This window comes from Pinus tabuliformis, chromosome 3_2, assembly GCF_031772625.1.
Source record: "Pinus tabuliformis cultivar Carrire ecotype Pingquan chromosome 3_2, CPIR1, whole genome shotgun sequence".
Classification (NCBI taxonomy): domain Eukaryota; kingdom Viridiplantae; phylum Streptophyta; class Pinopsida; order Pinales; family Pinaceae; genus Pinus; species Pinus tabuliformis.
This window is the reverse complement of record NC_142302.1, coordinates 346,914,937-346,937,758: the sequence shown is the minus strand read 5'-3', so window position 1 is coordinate 346,937,758 and position 22,822 is coordinate 346,914,937. Positions and strand designations below refer to the sequence as shown.

General features: G+C 36.0%; 1 protein-coding gene across 5 annotated transcripts in view; it reads left to right on the top strand.

Annotated features, from left to right (window-relative positions):
• Window positions 1-22,822, top strand: part of RFC1 (replication factor C1) — a 296,432-nt gene that overhangs the window by 123,539 nt on the left and 150,071 nt on the right. For all 5 annotated transcript variants that reach the window (XM_089416372.1, XM_089416370.1, XM_089416374.1 and 2 more), the window contains 2 exons: window positions 6,852-6,905; window positions 7,180-7,349. In XM_089416372.1, coding sequence (XP_089272498.1) covers window positions 6,852-6,905; window positions 7,180-7,349 — 224 coding nt within the window. The remainder of the gene's footprint in view (window positions 1-6,851; window positions 6,906-7,179; window positions 7,350-22,822) is intronic.

Genomic DNA, 22,822 nt, shown 5'->3' with positions numbered 1-22,822 from the left:
AAATTGCGGCCGTGGGAAAGATTTCACAGCACATTGAAATGGCGGTATAATAAAAAAATTAAAATACCTTGCGGGGTTTCTTGGTCCAGCTGATGATGTGAACACTGAATACTAACACACACATTGAAACTTGAACCTGAACAACGAACGACGAACGACGAACCTGAACGACAAACGCTGGGCCCTGAAGAAACGTTGAAAGTGAAAGCTAAACGACAAACGCTGGGCCCTGAAGGAACGCTGAAAGCTAAACGCTGCCTGTTCTGTTCCGCCTGTTGGGTGCACTGCTGACCAAAGAGGGACCACCTAACTTTAACTAGCGTCAAAAACGAAAACCCTAAACTCCAACGCATACACCCATTTTAATTTTTAACTTTTTCGGGTTTCGGAATTTGGACAAAAGTTATGCGGGTCTGGCTTTAAAATAGAGATGCGTTTCTGGCGAGGAGGAGCCGTTTCCAAAAATTACACATTCGCCACCTGTCGTATTTGGCACGTATTCCTGCGGATTCGGATCCGGATCAGATCCGAGGATACAGAGATCTTTGCCCCTCTGCTGTTGGATCCGGTAATGTAGTTTGAAGGTTCTCCAAGTAAGGAGAGGATCAATGAACACAATTGCCTTAGTTAGAAGATATAACCCAAGATTTTTGAAGAAGCCTTATGATTAAAGAGGACCTCATACTTTGAGAAAGAAGGATGCATGAGCCAAAGGAAGTAATATTGACTTTAGAGGGACCTGGAAGCAGGATTATTGAGACCTGGTATGGATTCCTAGAAGAATAGAAACAAAATTCTGTGTATTACAGAGGTAGAATATGTGGTGGTTGGTAACTTGGTACAATAAGTTGAGAGGACGTTTGGATCCATAAAATATAGTTATGGATTATTTGATGACACGTTGGATTCGATATGAAGATTGTTAGAAAACCAAGAAGGTCGAATCTCGGTATGAGGTGATGCAGATAGAAGTTGAGAAGCTACAATGGATCTCCATAGGACCAACAAGTAACCAATGCATTGATGAAGTTCCTTTTCAGAGTATTTTTGAGACAAGCTTAGGCTTGTGGATATCTCCTCTCTATTGATATTATGCATTGTTTGGACATGGCTTCAACATGTGCTATGTCAGAGATTTCAATAACAAACCATTATCGTATCATTTCAACAGCAATCAAGAGATACTTTGGATCATGTTTGGACTCATAACATATATGAGATACCTATTCATTCATGATATTTTGGACATCTATTGATATTATGCATTGTTTGGACATGGCTTCAACATGTGCTATGTCAGAGATTTTAGTAGCAAACCGTTATTATATCATTTCAGCAACAATCAAGAGATTCTAGTTACTACTTTTTTACTGATTACTATGCAATCTTTTATAAACTTTTAGAAGCAGATGCTTCTAGTTCTATATAGTCACTGGTTAGAAGTCAGGACTCAGTGCTTTAGATCATGTTTGGACTCATAACATATATGAGATACCTATTCATTCGTGATATTTTGGACATCTATTGATATTATGCATTGTTTGGACATCGCTTTATTGAATATCAATGAAAAATGTTTTTGTTTTGTTTTGTTTATGTTCTTTAAATTTAATATATGTGTATATCTTTATTAATTGAATTCACTGATTTTTTCCCGATCCGATTAAAACTCATCCCTCTTTTGCCTCGCCGATTTATTTCGGATTCCGAGTTTGGTAACATTGGGTTAAACCCTTGTAGGGAATGATTAAAAAGAATCTTTATTTCCATTGTTTCGAGATTGAGAAGACTAAGACAACTATTGCTTCATTCCTTTCTTTGAAAGTCCCTAATTACAATTTCGACTTTTTGCTAATATTTTTGTGTTTGAATATTTTATAGCAACAATGCCAACTCAAAAGGAAAAGGATAGAAAATAATTTCCAATATCTTCAATGAGCATTTGATTGCAAGGGGTTGAGCTAAATTACCCAGAGTTCTAAAAACAAACTTACGCCTTGGTGACATTAGTCAAGAAATTGAGTCTCTACATATGAAAGGGAATGAGACTCTGTTGTCATCAAGGCATAATGTATTGACACTATTTGAGTCATAGATGAAAGAAGACGTATTTTCCCTAGCCACATAGGTGGATATAACACTACTAGTTGTGTTGATTGTTCAAGTTTTTAAATAGAGTCCCTATATTGATCAGAAGCACACGTTTATATGGAAAATCCTGAACAAGAAAACAAGAGAACACAAGGGCATTAGATGAATTGCAAAATCTATTTAGGGGAAGTCAATATAATATCTCTTGCAAGAAAGTTGGATTGATTTGGGGTTTAGATGGATTGCAAAATGTATTTATGGGAGTTCAACGTAAATACTTCTTGTGGCAATAACAACCCTTTCGGTTCCATTGCACATTCGTTCATTTGTTAAATTTGAACTCGGGGGGCATAATGTAGGTTTTCCATTGTGATTGATTGTTTCTCTTACACGATAATGACCCTTGACACTTGGCATTGTATTAATCCTTGTATGCTTACTTTTGCACTCATTTAGAGTGATTGCGTCTTTTATAAAATAATAATTATTCCTTGACACTTGGCATTGTGTCAATCCTTGTATGCTTACTTTTGCACTCATTTAGAGTGATTGCGTCTTTTATAAAATAATAATTATTGTTGCTCATCTTATTGGTGTCCTCTCTCCTTCATAGGAGAATCTTAACTGTGTTGTTTACCACAATAAGCTTTCTTGTTTCAATGTTGTTTTATAATGGTTTATGTGGGTGCAACTCAAATATATGTTTTTGTGCACAAGTTTTCGTATGTTTATCCTGATGGGCTAGCTTGAGTGGTTGACTGCTTTGAGCTTCATGTGAGAGGTTTTGGTGTTATTCGCCAAGCATGCCTGCCTTTATTGTGTGCCTTACATGATGTGCATATCATATTAGGTGTTGTAATCTATACTGTCAGTTTTACACCAGGTATCATTTGTAAAATGTGAGGATTTTATGAGGATGAATCTATGTTGATTGGCATGCTTGATACAACCTTTTCCATGGTGTTGTGTCTTTGCATGAACACAATTTTTGGTGTTGGGTGGTATGTGGACGATGGAGCTTTGATACATATCTTATGGCAGGAAGAGTTTCAACATGTTTTAGGAGCAAGAGGGAGGAATGCGTGTGAATTTGGGTGGTGGTGCCATATTTCTTGTAAAGGGGAGCCTTTAGGTGATATTCTTGAATTAGATTTTTTCTTGTATGTTCCTGTTTATATTACTTATAGGATACCTTCTGGGGTGTTGGCTATTTAGGTCTACTTCATTGTATGTTGTGGATACAACCTTCATCTTCTTTCTCTATTTGGGTAACAATTCTTCCAACCATCTTCACAGCTATCTATTTGATGCTTTTGTGATCATCCTTTTAAAAAGACCCTTCGATTTTAGATTTTATGGAGAAACACTTCGGACTTTTTCCGCTCTCAAGTTTTATCTGCAACTTCATGGCTTTACTATAAAAGCCTAATTTTTTTCACATTCATTTCTGAATATTTTTCATCCACAATAGTAATTGATTGTGAACTTTGCTTGGTGTAAATCATGTACAAAGTCATTCAACATCAAGGGGAAAGCCTTCCCCACTTACTCTTCTTGTTTGTTGGTGATACAAACTTTCTCTTAGCGGTGGTAGTATACCTATGGGCTCTTCATTTCCAACATTATTGAGGGTATGGTAGTGTTTACATTTCCACAGTAGGTTGCATGCTGGTTGTTGCTTGGGACTCACATCATGCTTGGCCTTTGATCCTCCTTGGCCAATCTCTGTTGAGAAATCCTAGGGTAGAATTGTTAGGGCTTTAAGTAAATTGATTTCTCTTACTTGTTTGACAATTTATTGTGAAATTCAATTTGATCTTTTAGCATGACTTATTAGTTCTGTTCATCAAGACAATTGCCAGAATAGAAGGTCTCAATGCAAACACAAAAGATACCAGAAGTAGGCTCCAAGCCAGGGCAAAACCCCAAGAGGGAAAACCCAGAAATAATCTCTTCTTATAGAATCTGTCCAATGAAGACTTCCAAGACCAACACCAAGCCAAAACCCAAGTGATGAGCCAGCCAGCAACCCAAACAATATCCCTGCAAAAATGTCACCTGCGGAAACCCTAGTTCCTCCAAGGAACTTGCATGTGTGAGCCCAATAAACACAAATTTGTCTTCTTTCCTCTCCACAGAAAATTCGCTCTCCTTCTTGTCCTTGCGCTGGATCAGATTGCCTCTTTCTTTCTCGCTGGATCAGAGAAGATGAATGACTTTCGTGTGTCTTCAAATGATGTGAGTGTGCCTCTTTATATAGCCTTCACATGTGAGCGAATTAGCCTCTCTAGGCCGACTAGGTGCTGGCTGGCCGACCCATCACTTGGAGGCTTCTAGACTCCACAAAATACATTAATAATTTTTCTTTCTTGTTACATGAGCCCTCCAAGGGCTAGTACATCATGACCTTGACCCTTTGACTTGTCAACAAGACCCCTAGAGCACTCAATGGGTGCTTTGACCTAGGACCACAACAAGATGGGCAAGAAACCCATTTACAATAATAATATTTTTCTTTTACAAATAATTTCTTTTCTTTTTCCTTTTGACAAGTACATCAATAATTACATTTTCTTTTGACAAGTACATCATCAAGTCATGACCCAGTACAATAAATGAAGATGTAACCTAGTTATATTTTTAACAATCTCCTTCTATAAATGAGAAGGCACTTTCTCGGCCCTCTAAGACTTTGTGATCCATTGACCTACTGAGACTTTCTTCTTGACATATAAATCAAAGCATCATCACATAAAGAAAGGCAATGGACAACTAAAGTGAAAATATGATCACCATATACTCTAATAATTCCCTTGATATGCAACCATGTCTACTGTGCTTTGATTGCTGCAAAGCAATGTGCCCTTTGTTTTGGTTAATGTGTTTATGTTTATTGCATGATTTCCTGCAATGAATGCAGAATGACATAAGGTTGGACTTTGTGATCCCTTGACCTACAATGACTTTCTCTTTGGCATATGAATCAAAGCATTATCAGATAAAGAAGGTAAACAACATCTCATATAAAAAGATCATCACCAATTACTTATACAATTCTTGTGATTTACAACCTTGTGCAATGTTGCATTTTTACTGTGAATCCTTGTTATCTTAATTTCTGTTGAGATAATTGTATATCTTATTTCACACCTTTTGTTGTCTAAACAAAACCAAACATTTTCACGTCTTCATATGCTCGTGTAATATATCCTGACATAACTGTTGCAATCAACTAGACTAGGATCCTTTCTTTCCTTTCTACATGTTTTTTCAGAAGTCAGAGTAAATTTCTCTTGAGAGTGAATAAATTGAAGTTCTGAGATGATAAAACATTGTTAAAGAAATGTGTACATGAATTGAGAATAAGAGAAAGGAAGAACAATTAAAGGACATTCACAAGAACGTAATCATTGCTAGGAAGTTCTTATTCCAATGCAGTCGATTTTTAGAGAGATGTACACGTGATCAATAAGGATGGACGTATGACACATGTTACATGATGAAAATGCTTTTGCTCATGATGATAACACCAATCAAGTTAAATTTCTCTCTGTACTTTAAGGTCCACATACATGGTGGGTGGGGAAACCAAATTTTCACCAGCTAATTAATATTTCCTAATGAGGACATCCCAAGTAAGACTGCCTCATGACTTATCTCATGATCCACACCATGTCAATAAGTAGGTAATCACATAAATATAATAATCCCATCGACCATATATATTTAGTTAATTACAGAAATGGACTACGCGACAAAATATGACCAAACCTATTGTCAATGGCTAATCATTGGGTTGGCCTGATTAAAAGATCAACCCTTTTCAGGTGGGGTCTTGTGTTTACTTTACTAGTTCACGGGACATATTTGGTTGATGCATTTATTTGGTCTTGAAAGGCCTTACCAGGTTGGGGTATTCTCGTTGAAGGTTGGGGACCAGTTCATCGCTTACCCAGGCAAGATTAGCTAAACACCAAATCCAGACAAAAGTTTGGTTAACACACAGATTCACTTTTGACAAATCATCCAAGAAGCAAAGCACAATTGAGCAATTGTGTTGACACAGGATAACAGACCCAGTGCATGGAATAACACAAGAAACCAGAATACATACTATGTACACCAGTTATGAACTCCCAAAAAAAAGTAGATATAATTACACAGTAAGTCCTCATAGATTAGTACAACCTCCAACAAATAATCCAAGCACATCCTACATCCAAATCATAAGTCCGTCTATAATAGTGACTATATTGACCTCTATATATATACATATTCTCCCTGATTGCACATGGGGCCCCCTATTAGGCCATCCCCCTTTTCATATACACTTAACTCTTTTACAAACACATTCAACCCCATATATATTATATATCCCCGTAGGATCATAATTGTTACTGAGAATAGGATTAAACCTAATGGATTATTGATATCTCAAGATGGTTGTAAGGTGGTTCATAGATTTTCCATGTATTTCATGGTCATCCCTACATATGTATGAAGTGCCTGCAAGTCTAAAATCTATTTATGCATGATTTCTTGTGGAAAAACTTAAAAAATTTGGTAGTGTAACACACTTCTGTGGCTTTTTAATTTTTTATTTGTAACGTTTATGTATCCTCACTTTATTCTTGTATTATTTTCTGCAACTGTATATGATTATTACTTTCTTTTGCAACCATAACTTCAACAACAATGAATTGGCTTTGATGATGTCGTTTTGATTTATTAATGATCATGCCATGCATTCATAATTACAGATGGCTAAAAGGCTGGGACAAATTGCAGGGTTGGAAGGTCTTAAAATTGATGAGGTATTTTCAATAAAAATACTATCCTCTGCCTGAATTTCGAATGATACATTGAACTTAATTTTACCTTCATTTACTGAAGTTGATATTTGTCGATGTCTTAACAATCTGGAATTAGGGAACAGTCTATTATCCATCTGGTAATTCTGATTTCAACTTTGCATCTTAACAGGTGTCGTAAGATAACCAGAGGGTTATTGGTGTAGTAGTGCCATTCTCAATATAAGCATATTTGTTTACACCATCCAAAAACTGAAAGCTGTAAATTGTAGTGCAGGCTGCACTTTTGGAACTTGGTGAGCGTGTCAATGGAGATATGCGAATGGCTTTAAATCAGTTGCAATATATGAGCCTATCCTCATCAATCCTCAAATATGCTGATATCAAGGCTCGTTTGCAGGGGAGCAAAAAAGATGAAGATATTACACCATTTACAGCTGTGGACAAGTACTCAAATTTTATTTTAGTGAGAAATTCATTAAATTAGTTCTTCAAATGTTTTCTATTTCATCCAAAGTTGTTTTTTTAAAATTCTTATGAAAATTATTCCTGTTAAAGTCATCGTGTAGGAAACCCATGGGGCTTTGGATTGACGGTGAATGGGTGCACTGTTAAGGAACTCTTTGCAGTAGGTCACTGGTTCAAATCCCCCATGGGCTAGCTGACAAAAAAAAAGTGTCATTGTGTAGGTGCTTTTTTATTTTGTCAAACTTGCCTAAGGTTTAGATTTTCCCATATGAAGCTGTATTTTGTTAATAGTACACTCAGTTGATTGCCAATTGATTTATAATTAAATCTACTTAGACTGGCTTTCTGAGGATTAAAAGTCAAAAGATTTTTTCATAGTACATGAATGAATATAATTGAAAATAAATGGTGAAATGTGAAAAGCTTATGTAACAGCCATTATGAAAATTCTTAAAAGCAGCACATTGCAATCTGAAATTACAATGTGCAAAATTAAGTTTTAGGGTTGATCTGGGATATTGTACCTAGTGGAATTAACGCATCGACATCAGTGCCACTGCATTTAATTATACAGCATCATGTGGTTATGGCAAGACAAATGTTGAAGTAACTTGAATTTAACAGCATAGACTATCTACTCCGAATTATGGTTAAATGAGAAGCCTGTATAACAATGATATGAACAGCATGAAGCTAACAGCTATCTGACAAATATTACTGCATCCACCACCCCGATTATATTTGAAGGAAGGTGTATATTTATATATTCTTCATGCTAAGGGAATTCAAAGAATTGTTGTACACATCTCATTTGGTCATATCTGATCAAAACAATAGTGTGCACATGTTATGAAGATGAAAGACAAGGAAAGAAGATGTACCATCTGTTGGGACTGCGGAGCTTCCATTGTGACAATTTGCTGAGCTGTCCATCTTCACTTTGGTGTGCACACCTTAACCTTAAATGCTCGTATTCAGTGGGCTTGCCTTGGACCTTTCTAGTGTACTTGCATGTGAGACTTGTGTGCTTTACTGATGTGTGTGTAAGTATGTGAAAACTCAGGCACAATTGTTGTGATGAGTTCATCATTTGCCTGGCTAAGCTTTGCGGCCGTAGTACCATACTTACATGATTATTGTAGAAGGATTTTCATCACGCACAACTCCTTTGGTCACAGCCTTAATCAATATCCACTGTTTTATGCACTGTTGATAATATCGGCGATATTCGGAAATATCGCGATATTTTCGGCAAAACGATATATCGCCGAGATATCGCGATATTTTCTGCGGCAAATATCGGCAAATATCGGAAAATATCGGCAAATATCCGGCAAAATATCGCGATATTTTGAAAATATCGGCAAAATATCGGCTATATTTAAAAATTTGAGCTTGCCGATATTTGCCGATATTTTTCCGATATTGCCGATAAGGGACCCTCGCCGATATTTTCTACCGATATTATCAACACTGGTGGGTCTCTTCGCAATAGCTAAGGATTGTCCTTCCAGTTGAGGAAATTTAGCCCTTTTATCCAATCTGATAAAATTTTAAAAGTTCTAGGGTTCGTTTTCTGTTAGCCCATTCCTTTTGCTGAAGAAGTGTATCTCTTCCTAATGTTGTGCCAAGTTCTACAACAACACTTTATTTGCAAGCTTGACATATTTGTCTTCATCACCATCCAGCATCAATGGTTTGTAGAACTTTAGGCATTTTGCATTGAATGCCTATGTAGGTTGGTAAGTCCAAGTTACACACATTCACTCTAATCTACTTGCAAGTTGCAGGATATATATGGGCCATATTGGAGTGGCTTGATCTTCTTGTTCTTTTTGCTTAACTGCTTAATTTGATGGTATATGTAGATGCTGTTTGTTGCTTAAATCTAATAATATGTGCAATGGAGCTCATGTTTTATTTAGTGCATTTGCTACACTTGCATCTTCTCTTTAAACTGTTCATGAATCTTCTTGATGTGGCCTATAAAATATTTGGCCTACACGTGTAGTGGACTTGTTCATATTGTTGCCTCTTATATAAGACCCAAAATGTCTAATGGGTCCCTTGGCAAGAATCCAAAACATGGTTCAAAAGGTGAAGTGTCTGTTCTCCTATGAAATATGTGATTGTAAATGTGCTACACATGTTGGTTGTTTGCATCCCACATCTTTGGATGTTCATGAGTGAAGATGCACAACAATTGAAGAATGTTGTGATTTGCTACCTTTTTCTAAGCTTCCATTCATGGATCGAAGGTAATACTCATGTTTAGCTTAGTGTCCATTAGTCCCCACAATGCTTTCTAAAGTAGCCAAGAAACGTACTTTGCAAGTAGAGATGATTGTTGATGGTAGGTGAAAATACCTTCATACCAATGTTACCAGACTCGGAATCGGCAAGAAATCGGCGAGGCAAAAGAGTGAAGAGTTTTAATCGGATCGGGAAAAAAACGAGAAAAATCAGTGAATTCAATAAATAAAAATATTCACATATATTGAATTAAAAAAACATTTTTCATTAATATTCGGTAAAGCCATGTCCAAACAATGCATAATATCAATAGATGTCCAAAATATCATGAATGAATAAGTATCTCATATATGTTATTAGTCCAAACATGATCCAAAGTACTGAGTCTTGACTCCTAACCAGTGACTACATAGAACCAGAAGCATATGCTTCTAAAAGTTTACAAAAAACTACACGCTAATCAGAAAAAAATCAGTAACTAAAAGTCTAAGACTCTTAAGAGTGAGAACTAGAAGGGATTCCTCCCTCTCCTTCGCTTGCTTGACTCTCAAAGTTCTCCAAGTCATGTAGGCTTAAAAGAGGAGCCTCCTCTAATTGGACCCATTTTGCTGCATTTGTTGTTTGCAAATCTATCTCTTCAAGGTCGATTGGTGAATGATCCAAACCTGTCATTATCATGAGACATTGAAATGTGAATTAAAGTTTGACTTTGAACATTAAAGTACGAATTAGATTATGAAACCTTCAAATCCAAGCTGTCACCTAGTATTTGCTTGTTGCGAAGTCATAGATTGTAATGGACCAATACAAGGTCATTTAAGCGTTTTTGTGTCAATCGGTTGCGCTTCTTAGAATGTATTTTCTCAAACATGCTCCAGTTGCGCTCGCAACCTGAAACACTGCATGCTTGGTTTAAGATTCAAATGGCAAATCTCTTCAAATCTGGCGTATCACTACCAAAGTTTTGCCACCAAAGACCTAGCAAGTGGCAAGGGTTTGTGAGTAGAAGTACTAAATACTAAATAGTAAAAACTTAAAAAGACAACAAAATTCAATAAATCGTTTAACATACAAAATAAAGTTTAAACAAATTTAATGAATTGATGAAGCCTTCAAGCCTCAAAGGGTACCTGGCAACATCTTAGACCTTTCTCGTATAGCATTGGTATAGGAAAACAATTTAGATGGTGCCCTATAATCTTGTAGTTGGGAAAAGACATGACTTTGAAATTCTGGATCAGGGAAGCACCTTTCCATTCATGTCATAAGTACTCTGCCAACTTCCCCATTCTCATTAAATTTGCTCTTATCATAAAAATATTGTGTGTTTAAGAAGTACCCAACAACATGTAAGGGGGAATGCAATTGCCTATCCCAACGTGCATCAATAATGTCCCAAAGAGGCATATACTTTGCCTCCTCATCCCCATATCTTCTTTTGATGACCTCCTTTGCGAGATCTATCACCTCATAAATGTAACCCATAGCGGGTTTGTCACCATCAACCATCCTGAAAGTTCAAGCTTTCAAATTTAAAGAAATATGAAACATTGAAAATAAAAAAAAGCTTGAAATGAAGTTTAAAAAATGAAAAAGTTAAAAGACTTGAAGTACCTGAGAACTCTAACAAGGGGCTCCGTCACAACAATAATATCTTTGGCATCTTTCCAGAAACCGTCATTAAACACAAGTGCAACAATTTCAATGCCTTCAAGGACCTTGGAATGTTTAGATGCCATCCACTCAAGTCCCAAGAACATCCTCTTTAGATTTATCTTTTGCTCAACCACAAATTGCAAAGATATGAAATTTGTTGCAAATCTAGTCACTGCAGGTTGAACAATTTCTTTACCTTCAGTGTATTTTCTCATGGTGTGTAGGACAATAGTGTGGTTGTATAGGTATTTGGTTATGGATTTTTCCTTCTCCACAACCCCATGTATCCAATGAAGCTTACCAATGTCCTCAAGCATTAAATCTATGCAATGGGCAACACAAGAGGTCCAAAAAATATTGGGGTGTCTAATCTCAAAAAGTCTACCAGCAACCATATAATTAGCTGCATTGTCGGTGACAATTTATACAACATGTTCTTCTCCCACTTCTTGAACGACTTCCTCCATCATTTCACAAATAAGTTGGGCAGTGTTAACCTTGTCTGAAGCATCCACTGATTTGAGAAACATTGTGGTTGCTGGACAAGATACAAGGAAATTTATTAAAGTTCTATTCCTTTGATCTGTCCATCCATCACTCATGATGGTGCACCTTGTTTCTACCCATGATGAATAGAATTCGGATAGCACAAGTATGACATCTTCAACACTCTCTAACAACAAATATGTCCTAATGCTCTCTGATGAAGGGGCTTTCAACTTTGGACCTGCAACAACAACCGCCTCAATCATAGCTTGCTAATAAGGACTTCTGGCACAGTGGAAAGGTATGTTAGAATAGTACCAAAAGGTAGCAATGGCCTTCCTTACCTGACTATGTAATTTTTTTTTCAACCAGTGGCATCCAGGGTAGGTTGGGAACCAGGTTTTGTGCGGGGAGAAAAAAAGGTGTTTATGTTTCCACCTCTAGTGTTGAAGGAAGGAGGATTCATTTGGCCTTGAGTTTGACTTGGACTTGGAGGCATGTGTGGGATACTTGAGAATGACATTGAGGATTCAACAGAGGGAGATGACAAGGGGGTAGTGGAAGAAAAACCGTAAACTCCAAGAGTTCCTATTTCACTATTTTGCTTTGCTTTCTTGGCATTATGCTTGGTGTTTGACATTTTCGTCAACCTTGTTGCAGAGACCACTATCATGGCCAGGTATTTGTGCAAGGTGGAACTTGAATCTATAAATGCCTCCACTACATTTTGCTTTGCAATAAGCCCAAGCAAAGTCCTTCTCCCTAAACATTGTTGTTGTTTTGGACTTGTGTTTAAATTGTGGCTTCTGTTAAGATTTGGAGTTGTGCCTTCTGTTTAATTTGGCTCCTATAAAAGACAATAAAAAATTAAAATTAAAAATGCCATATATAACTTTGCAAAAAAGAGGGTTGGTTTTAAAGGATATGAGGTTTTGTTAAGGATCAAAGAGGACCTTGTCTAGCAACACAAGCACATTTTGACCTAATATATCATTATGACCTTGGAACACAATTAGGTATATATGACGAAATGCTACCCAAAGATACTATCAACATATATTGCATTGTAATCTTGAATTTGCAAGTTCGTTTAGCATAAGAAAACTGAACCAATACATCAATAACAGATTTTGGAAGAACAAAAATACCCAAAGTTGTGAATACATGGTTAAAGCCTTTGGAGTTGGCAAAACATCGACCAAGGAAGAAATGCTTGATGACTTGGCCGGGGCCCGGTGGTTGGTATGAAACCACTTCATAGTGCATTTTTAAAATCTATTTAAGCCCCATTTATAGGGTTGAAAAGTCATAACTAAAGGATGCTTCAGTGAAGCTTGAAACTTCAATGGCATAGTGAAACCCACAATATTTTTCGAACATTCTATTGCTGAAGAATGAAACTTGAAACTTGCCATTGAAACTTCAATATAGTAATATACCTATTATTTAAGCTAAGTGCCAACGTACCTCGATTGTTGAACAATGAAGCCAACAATAAATCAATAAATCTAGATTTAGTTGTTCAAGTAAACCAGTCTTCTTAGTAGAGTTTCCAAATAATGCTAAGCAAACATCGAAATGCAAAAAAAGGAGATAACGGATCTTCGTAACTAATCTAATGACCAATTTTCAATACTTAGACTTTGACCAGGAAAACATAACAATCTCTTCTTCTGATACAAAGTTATTTGCTATACAATTGGGCTCGAAATGTATTTATGAGCTACCTCAAGAAGATTATGGATAGCTAATGGGTGGTCTTATCTCTATTCCGACCATGAAATTACTCAGATAGTTCCTTCGACTATTTGAGGGAGCCATTCGACTTGTTCGAAGACTACAACCAATCCTCATTTGAACACAACCCACTTTGAATGATGTCGTTTTATGCTCAAATGCTACCGATTGCAAGACTTTACATGTAATCTGCTGGCTCAAGAGTCAAGATATTTGAGTTTGCCTCGTTGCCCGCCTTTATTCTTGTCTTAGTCCACTCGAATTGACTTGAACCTGCTTAGCATAGTTTGCTATAGGACCTGCATTTACTTAGGATCTCGGACAAAAATCCTAAGAGCTGCCTCAAAAGGTTAACTTTGACTTAAAAATTGCTCGAACCACGTCTGAACACCGTCACAGACTCCTTCAAGACTACGAACTGTCACAAAACAAGGTGATCTCATAGAGGCATTCCAGTTCAGTGAATTAGTCCTCCGGTTGACCTTAGGACACTCATTTACCTTAGGGGCATTGTCTCTTTTAGTAACGGAGTAGCTCAAAGGACCTCATATTAGGTTTGTCTAGAGTTTCGTTATTGTTTGGCCTTCAAACAGAAATAATCCGGCCTCTCTTGCTTTAGATGTTGCCTTAGGAGAATTCATAGGACTTAGACCTGAAATTTTTACGACAAACCTGTGCCAGAACAGAGTAGAGAAAATAGGAAAAATAGAGGAGAAAATAAGTTTATCAACTAGTGTGGAATCTTTCACCATCAAAATTGATAGGAGAAAAGGGGTCTTAAAACCCTCAGAGCCCTCGGCTCCAAGAAAACAAAGATAAATGATCCAATCTCATGATGATCCAAATGAATTCAACACTCTTGTATTTATAGATTTCCTTGAGGGGTATCCTTAATTGAGTAAAATTCACACCAAACCCCAACTTTGGGTTTCTTTGCCTAACTGCCCCAAAATTTGCCCTTTGCTGCCTAAACATTGGATATTTTGGGGGTTTCCCTTTATCAAGGACTATAGCCTACGGGGATCGATAGGCTACTTCATTTTTTGGTCAATTAGATCCCTCGAGAACATTACAAATAACTTCTCTTTGTTTATTATCACAAATACTTGGTCTAGCGTAGCAAGTGGTCATCTTAGGTTTTACTTAAAATTAGTAAATCATCTAGATAAAAGATTAAAAAAGTATCAAAATATGATTTGAGGATTCATTCATTGTTGTCATGAACGTTGTCAGGACATTTGTAAGCCCAAAAGACCTCATCAACCATTTAAATAGTGCTTGCACAACTTAGAGGTTGTGTTCCATGTATCTTTTGCTTGATTGGAATATGGTGGAAACTTGACTTAAGAAGTTGACATTGAAATATTGAGCTCCTTAAATTTCATTTATCTAGTTAACGATTGCTGACAAAGGATATTGGTCCTTAATGTTAATTTTGGTTAGTATTTGATAATCATAGTCATTTGCTAGTTCCATCCTCTTTGGGACAAGAACAATTCCTAATCTAGATGGTGATGAAAATGTGTTGAATGTGGCTCCTGTTTGGTAATACTTAAATGTGCCTTTTGATGTCTTCATTTTCCAATAATGAGGTCTTGTGTAGTGCCTCATTTAGCAGAACAACTCCTAACTGAACGTTAATGGAGTGTTCATGTGCATGTCTTTGGGAATTCCATGTGGTTCCTCGAATGTCTGAATTTTCACTTTAATAGTTTTTTGAACTACTTATGCATCGCCAAAATTTCATGTTGTATTGTATTTGTGCGCAATGACCAACACCAATATCCTCTGTGTGAGTTGACGTGCATGATAAACTAACACCATAGTGGCATCTCCAAGAGCATGTTGGGGAATACGTTCTTTAGGTTTTCTATTGGATAACTCTCCATGACCCATTTCGAGGGTGGATCAATCTCCTCTAAGAGTATGGGATTTGCAACAAATGTGGTGATCAACTTGATGACTTGATATTTAAGATTTACCTGGGAAAATACCAAATCATTCAACTACGATTGTTACAAATGGTTCCTTTGCTTCATGTGAATGCCCTCATTCTCTACTCTAGTGGGCATCACACCTAGATCGATATTGTTTGACTTAGAGTTTGAGTTGCAAACCTTTGTAACATAGTGTAATGGGAACCAAATTGTTTCTACCAATACACTAAATAATACATTTCATATTTGGAATTTTAGATTCTAGAATCTAGAATAGTGCACTACATAACTTGAAATTTATAGAACTACTTCCTTGGTTAGCTTTGGCCCTTTGTGTGAATAACCACTTCTCTAACAAAAGTACCATCACTTTCATTGTAATTGAGATCCATCTTTGACCTTTCCATTTGTTGAGTTTTTAAGTTTAATGTTATCTTGGGTTTAAAACCACATCATTGGATGTAGTAGCTGATGGTGCTACTTATTTGATCTCTCAACAACAGTTCTCCAAACACGAACATAGTTTTGCTTTTCCTACTCGAGGGTCTCTTTTATTGTGTCTTTGGCTTTATCCAAGGCCTCATAAAGATAACCCATTGTAGGTTTATCCCAATCCACCATCTCAAAACATTAACAAGAGGCTTAGTTGCTATGGTGATCTATTATGCTTTTTGCCAAATTGTAGTATCATATTTGAGCAGAGTGATCTCTTGCACTTAAGTGATTTAGCTCCGTTGAGATGGACCTTATTCATCACCACAAGAGATCTTCATCAAGTTGTTCATCTAGCCAATAAGAGATTACGAAGTAAGAAAGTTCGTTGCAAATTGAGTAAACATTGGCTAAACAAGCTCCTTGACACTTATGTTTTTTGTTAGAAGATTTTGGGCCCATGTGTGGTCATAGATATATTTGGTTACATTTTTGGCTTGTTCCATGTCTATATTTGCTTAGTGAAGTTTATCTATATTGGGCATGATGTCTAGCGAATATACTACATATGGGGTTTAAAAAATAGTGGGGCATTTTTCCTCCAACACCTTTTTTAGCTAGTATATGCTTAGATCTAAGTTGCACGAAGCACTGAAACGTTTCTGAGTTTTCCAAAATGGGACGTTTAGAAACGTCACCTCCCAAAAAATGGAAACTTCGGTGAAAACGCCAGTTGAAATGTCATATATATATATAAAGAAATTTATAAATAAGTTAATAACACATTATCTTGCAAGGAAAAAAGGAATAAGACTCATAGATGACAATTTAGAAGGAAAGCCATGTCGATATTAACTCTCATAGATGATTACATGATGGTCAGGTTTCAACAGAGTTTCGGGTACGGGTACGTCCCAAAACGCTAGGTTCCTAGAAGTTTCGTGCAACATAGGCTTAGATGCATTATCAATGATAACTTTAACTACATTGTCCATTCCCACTTCTATTCCCACATTGTGAAATAATTGTAAGTTGAAATGCTAACTTTGTATCCTTCTCCTAATTAGATACATCAATTGATTTTAGAAACATGGTTGCTCATGGGCAAGGAATAAGGGAATTAGATATGGTTTGGGACATTTCATTTTTCTATCCATTAGGTATGACAATACATCTTGCTCTAGTCTAGGATTATCTAAATTGTCTCAAGCATCCATTTATATCTTTCATCCTTGCTAGTAAAAATCACCCCCAGAAATCATGGTAAGTAGGGCCTTTGAAGCTTGAATTGAATGCAATGATGACATCTAGCTAAGGTTGATAGTAGGGGGAGTAGGCAACATTGAAAGCTATGCTGACATTGAGAAAACCAACTTCCCTACAACCCTTCCTCCAATGCCTACTAATTTTGTACTAAGAACACTTGTGGTGTTGGGTACAAAGAAGTAATCAATCTTTCTTTTCTTGGGGTTGAGTGTGGGCATTGGTGTTTTGTTCCTTATGTCATTTAGAGATGAATATGAAGTGTTCATGAAAAGGGAGATTGAGAGAGGCTACAAAACTTGGGCTTTCAGGTCTACTATGGTGTCTAGAGTTAACAAAAGTTCACCCTTTTTGGTCACGAAGTTCCTTTTGTCAGGGTTTTAACATTGACATTGCTTCAACAAATGGTGCCATTTGATCTCATAATTCAACAACCACCTTTGGGCTGTTGGAAGCAATTGTCATTGATGTCAAAGGATGAATGGGTCATTGATGAGTACTATTGTCATTAATGTTAAAGTCCTAATCTTCGGAATGATGCCCTAGCTTTAGGGTGATCAAAGCATGTAATAATAATTCAAGAAGCCTTAAAGAGAAAAAAGGGTTTAAAATGCAAAATTGTTAGTCAAAAGAAAATCAAGCAAAAGATGGTCAAAGGAAAAGCAAATTCAAGAAAGGACTCTATCATCTCGTAGTCCTCGTCAAGACCTTTCTAACGATAGATGACACATCTCTTAACTCGTCACGACTGAGGAGAAATTAATTTTTGAAAGTGACTATGTGAAACCTTGCCGACTTAAACATTGAGATATAACTTGGGTCAAGTCGGCCCTATTTAAGGGTGATCTAGGCCTATAAATAGGCCGTCCTCTCTCCCATTCGGATGAGTATCTCAGTCAAGCAAGAAAATGAATATTTTTGACTTGTTTTAAGAGCAGAGAAAGGGTTTATATCTTATAAACCAAGGAGAGAAGCAAGAGTGGAAGAAATCAGATCTAAAAGCTTATTGTTATGGTTAAAAGTTTTATGGGCATATTTTTCGTGTTTTCAGTGGACAAGTCTGAGGAGGCCGGAATTCGTTGTGTTCTGTTTTAATTCTTAATTGTTGACCTAAAAGACCAAATTTTGATCTCGCTGCAGTCTATTCTAAGGAAATTATGGGTGACCGCAGGCTGGCCTAGCCCTAGGAGCAAGGCCAAGGGTCTGTGGAGAAGTCTAAGGTCAATTTGCTCATTGATTATGCTAAAATACCCTTGAGGAAGCGACAGAAGAGAGGCTTGTTCAGGGCTAGTTTCAATGTAGGAGAGTTGCTTGTTTATGTTAAAGAGAGGAGTTTGTTGAAGGCGAAGGAGACTGAAATAGGAGTATCAAGCCGTAGAAGAAAGAAAGGGTCAAGGCCATAGGAGGAGGCCGTTTTAGGTCTACATAAATGTTATGAATATAATTATGTAAAAGTAATAAGTATAGATAATAAATAATAAACATAATAATATGTAAATAAGTAATAATTAGTTAAACAAAGAAGCATGTCTAAGGAGACATGACCATTCATAAGGGACAATTGCTTGGTATCTAAGCAAGCCCCTCACTGTCAATTGTATCATCATTCTCATTCATACATTTAATATATATTCGTGTATTCTCAATGGAGATCTACATATTCCAAGTCTTTTGGAGTATTTAACTTGAAGAATGAACTTTGTTCGTTACATTTGGTACTAGAGCTGTTCGATCCTCTGGACGCTCAACTGTTGAAGAGAACCAGTCTGGTCTTGCCTTTGGCAATTAATCCTTCGCCAACGTTGTTGTCATCACAATTGAAGCGTTTCGCTACACAAAGTTGGAGTTTCTCTATTTTTTCCAGTTTTGTCATGGAGGAATTTGGCTATTAAATGAAAAAAAAGGAAGAAAAAAATAAGATAGTCGAAGAAAAAAGAAAAAAGAAAATAAAAGAAGTACATATAAATATTATAAAAAAATGATTAAAAAAATCATATAAAAAAATGTACTATTAAAAAAATATATAGTCTGATGTAAATTTTGAAGGAGAACATTCATATATATATAAATGTTCTACATTATTGATAAAAAGTGCATGATAAAGTTAAGTGGGAATCTTTCCAAATATCTTTAAACTATACGTAAGAGAAGGAAGAGTAGATAATATTATATTGATTCTTCAGTAAGTGGTTTACAAGCTTGTGGTTTTAGCAACCCATAGTAATTGCCCATGGTATTTTCAAGGTAAAATAAAAACAAAAGGAATACAAAACCTCTTTATGTGAATGGTAAGTTTTACTTTTTACGTGGAGAAAATTAATCGAGTCAAAGGCACATAAGTGGACATATATTTTATATTATACCCAAAGAGGTGAATAGGCACGTTCCACTAGGATTGTATATTCTAAAAAAAAAGAAGACATTATAAATATATATAGAAAAAAAGAGTTATAAAAAAGTATATATATATATATATATATATATATATATATATCAAGAAGGTTATTTTTATAAGAGATATAAAAGGTTATACAAGGAAAATAATATATAAGGGGTTATCAAATTTATACATTTGACTAAAGGAAGATAAAGGGGAATTTGTTAAGGATTCAATACTAAGGTTTTAAGGAATAATAAGTTTGAAGGTTTATTACCGATTAAAAAAATGGTTCTTCCAAGAAAAAGAGTACTGTGCTAGAAGGTTATAATAATATTTTATTATAGAGATTAAGAAGGGGTTATCTTCAAAAACTCTAATATCATCTCAAAAAAGGCAAATGGTGTCTAATTCAAAAGGAAAGGAAGGAAATTTTTCCTATAAAAGTATTCCAATTTCAAATTGCAGATTAATTACATTAAAAGGGAATACCCAAGGGAAGGAGATGAATATCACTATTAGCACAAGTCACGAGGAAAATTACATCAATGTTAATCTGGCGAATCAACCATTAATTCCAGAGTCAAACATAGGAGAAAGAAAAAATATTTTTTGGCAAAAAAGAATATGAAATTAATGAATTACAAGTAATAATTGACCAGTATGAATGCACCTCTCAATTTCGTGCCGTAACTATGTTTGACCCAAAAATTGACACCATTTTGGGTCAACCTTGGTTATAAGAATTGGGTACGTTCATGTTAACTTAGAAAAAAAGATTTTGATGTTTCCTTACAAGAGGAAGATGACTACATTCCAGGATGTGACAATGAAGTCAAAATCGATAAAGCCTTCATCAAAAGACTTTAAGGATATTTCATAATTAATGTTTCTAGATAATAAAAACACTATACCAAAGAAGCAAAAAGAGCTTGAAGAAGTCATCTCCAGTAAAGACAGAGAAATTTTGCGTCTAAGAGAACACAATGAAAAACTACTCGAACAAGTCAAGAACGCTAAGGCCATAAAGAAGGAACTCAAGAAGCACTTGTTGGAATAAGAAGAAGAAAGTTTACATTTAAGGAACCTTAATCAAACATTATTAGAACAAATCAAGAGTTTAAAAGATAATGAGGCTACTAAGAAAAAAATCAACAATCCAGAAAGCGAAAAGGTTTTACGCCTAAGGAATTATAACCAAAATCTCCTTACACAAATAAAGAAGCTTAAACGTGACAAGAAGTCACTAAATGACAAGTTAGAACAACTTCAAGAAATAGTATCGAAGTCTCCAGTCGTTTCAGTCCAAGTTGAAGAAAATGGAATGAATATCGATCAAGTGAATATCACAACTCAAGAAGAAGACACGTCAGTTAAAGAAAAAACACACTCAGAGGTTGAGATGAAGGAAATTCCAAGTAAAGATTTTGTAACCAACTCGACAACATCGGAACCTGAAGTAAATCAGAATCTTGCCACACACATGATAAGGTAAACCAAAAAAACTCTTTATCTACATCCGAATCAGAAGAGCAAACATCTCAATCAATCTATGAATCTGTATTACTCAGAACATAAACAACAAGCTTATGTGCCGAAGAATACTGAAGTGCACACAACACAACTCAGTCCTGTGATAACAGTTCATCACAAGTTTCTAGTAGTCAAAAGATTTCACAAAAGATTAATTTAGGATGGTCAGATCCTTCTTCCGTGCAACAATTTTATATATCACTCCAAGGATCATATCAACTTGTATCGACAAAGATGACTGTTTTGAATTGAGAAGACAGTCATCACAGAAAAAGAAATCAAGCCCTTCCATCAACAAGCTATGAGGACAAAGCTTTTTGAAGAGGAAGACAATGTTATGAATATGATTATGTAAAAGTAATAAATATAGATAATAAATAATAAACATAATAATATGTAAATAAGTAATAATTAGTTAAACAAAGAGGCATGTCTAAGGAGACATGACCGTTCATAAGGGACACCTTTTTGGTATATAAGCAAGTCCCTCACTCTCAATTGTATCATCATTCTCATTCATACATTTAATATATATACTTGTATTCTCAATGGAGATCTACATATTCCAAGTCTTCTGGAGTATTTAACTTGAAGAACGAACTTTGTTCGTTCCAGTAAATCACAGGAAAAGGACTGAGTTTTGGCCACAAAAGCCACTGTTGATCTACAGTCCAAGAACAAAAGTAATGGGTAGATTTGGAGTTAACTCTCAGCATCACAGAGACAGTAAAAGTTCAGTCTCTTCTAGCATCACCAGATTTCTCTTTGAGGTACGAGTTAGGATTCTTCTTTTGTTTGTTGGTCAAAGTTTGTGGGGCAAACCCAAAGTTAACTTAGCACAGATAACAGTGATTGAGGATTGCTGTAGTTGGGCCATTATCCTTGGTATGAGAACCCAAGGGTTCTTAATCTATCTTTTATTATTAAGGGTGGCAATGTGGTGCTAGGCAAGGAAGTTATAGCTTCCTTCAGGAGGTTGTCACCTGCTTCCAAGGGATGTTGGTAAACTAGTGGTTGTAACTCCTTCTAGTAGTGGCTGGTAAATAATCAGGGGTTCTAGCTAGTAAATATAAATCTTGTGCACTTTTGATGTGTTGTGTTTGGTGAATGCTTTGTGATCTTTAAAATTGTTGAAATTTATGAAATACTGGTTCACTTGCCCTCTTAGTATTTCTAACATGTGCGATGTGCAACTTGTCTTGAAATATGCCCTAAGTGGAATTTTCTCCATGTGTACCCTCACCCTATGTATACCCTCGTTATTTGATTGAATTTTAGGTATCCTTGGCCAATATGGGTGTAGTGGTTCCATGTAGGGTCCCTTTTCCTTAGAGCCATAGAAATAAGAATAAGAATATAATGTTGTATTAATTTTGAAGCAAGAAATGAGTATATGAAACTCTACTAGAATGAGGATTTGAATGGGAAAAATGTTTACCAACGAACCTCCTTTAATCTCATAGTAGATCGATAGAAAATAGATGTAGACCAATTTCCTATTGAAATTTACCACAACTCAACATTGTATCAACCCTAAAGTTGACCCAAACACTGTGTAATTCTACAACTCCGACTTCTTCATATGCTCACAATTGGAAGTGTGCTAGGAAAAGGATATGGGAGTGGGTTATCCTTATTTGAGCCATGAACCATGATTTATGAAGCCACCCTGAACCAAGGCCTTGAGCTTTCAGACAAAAAAGTAGAACCCACAGAGCAATAAACATGACAATCCGCTTATTAGCCACTAGTTCTAATTCATGAATTCTAACAGAAAC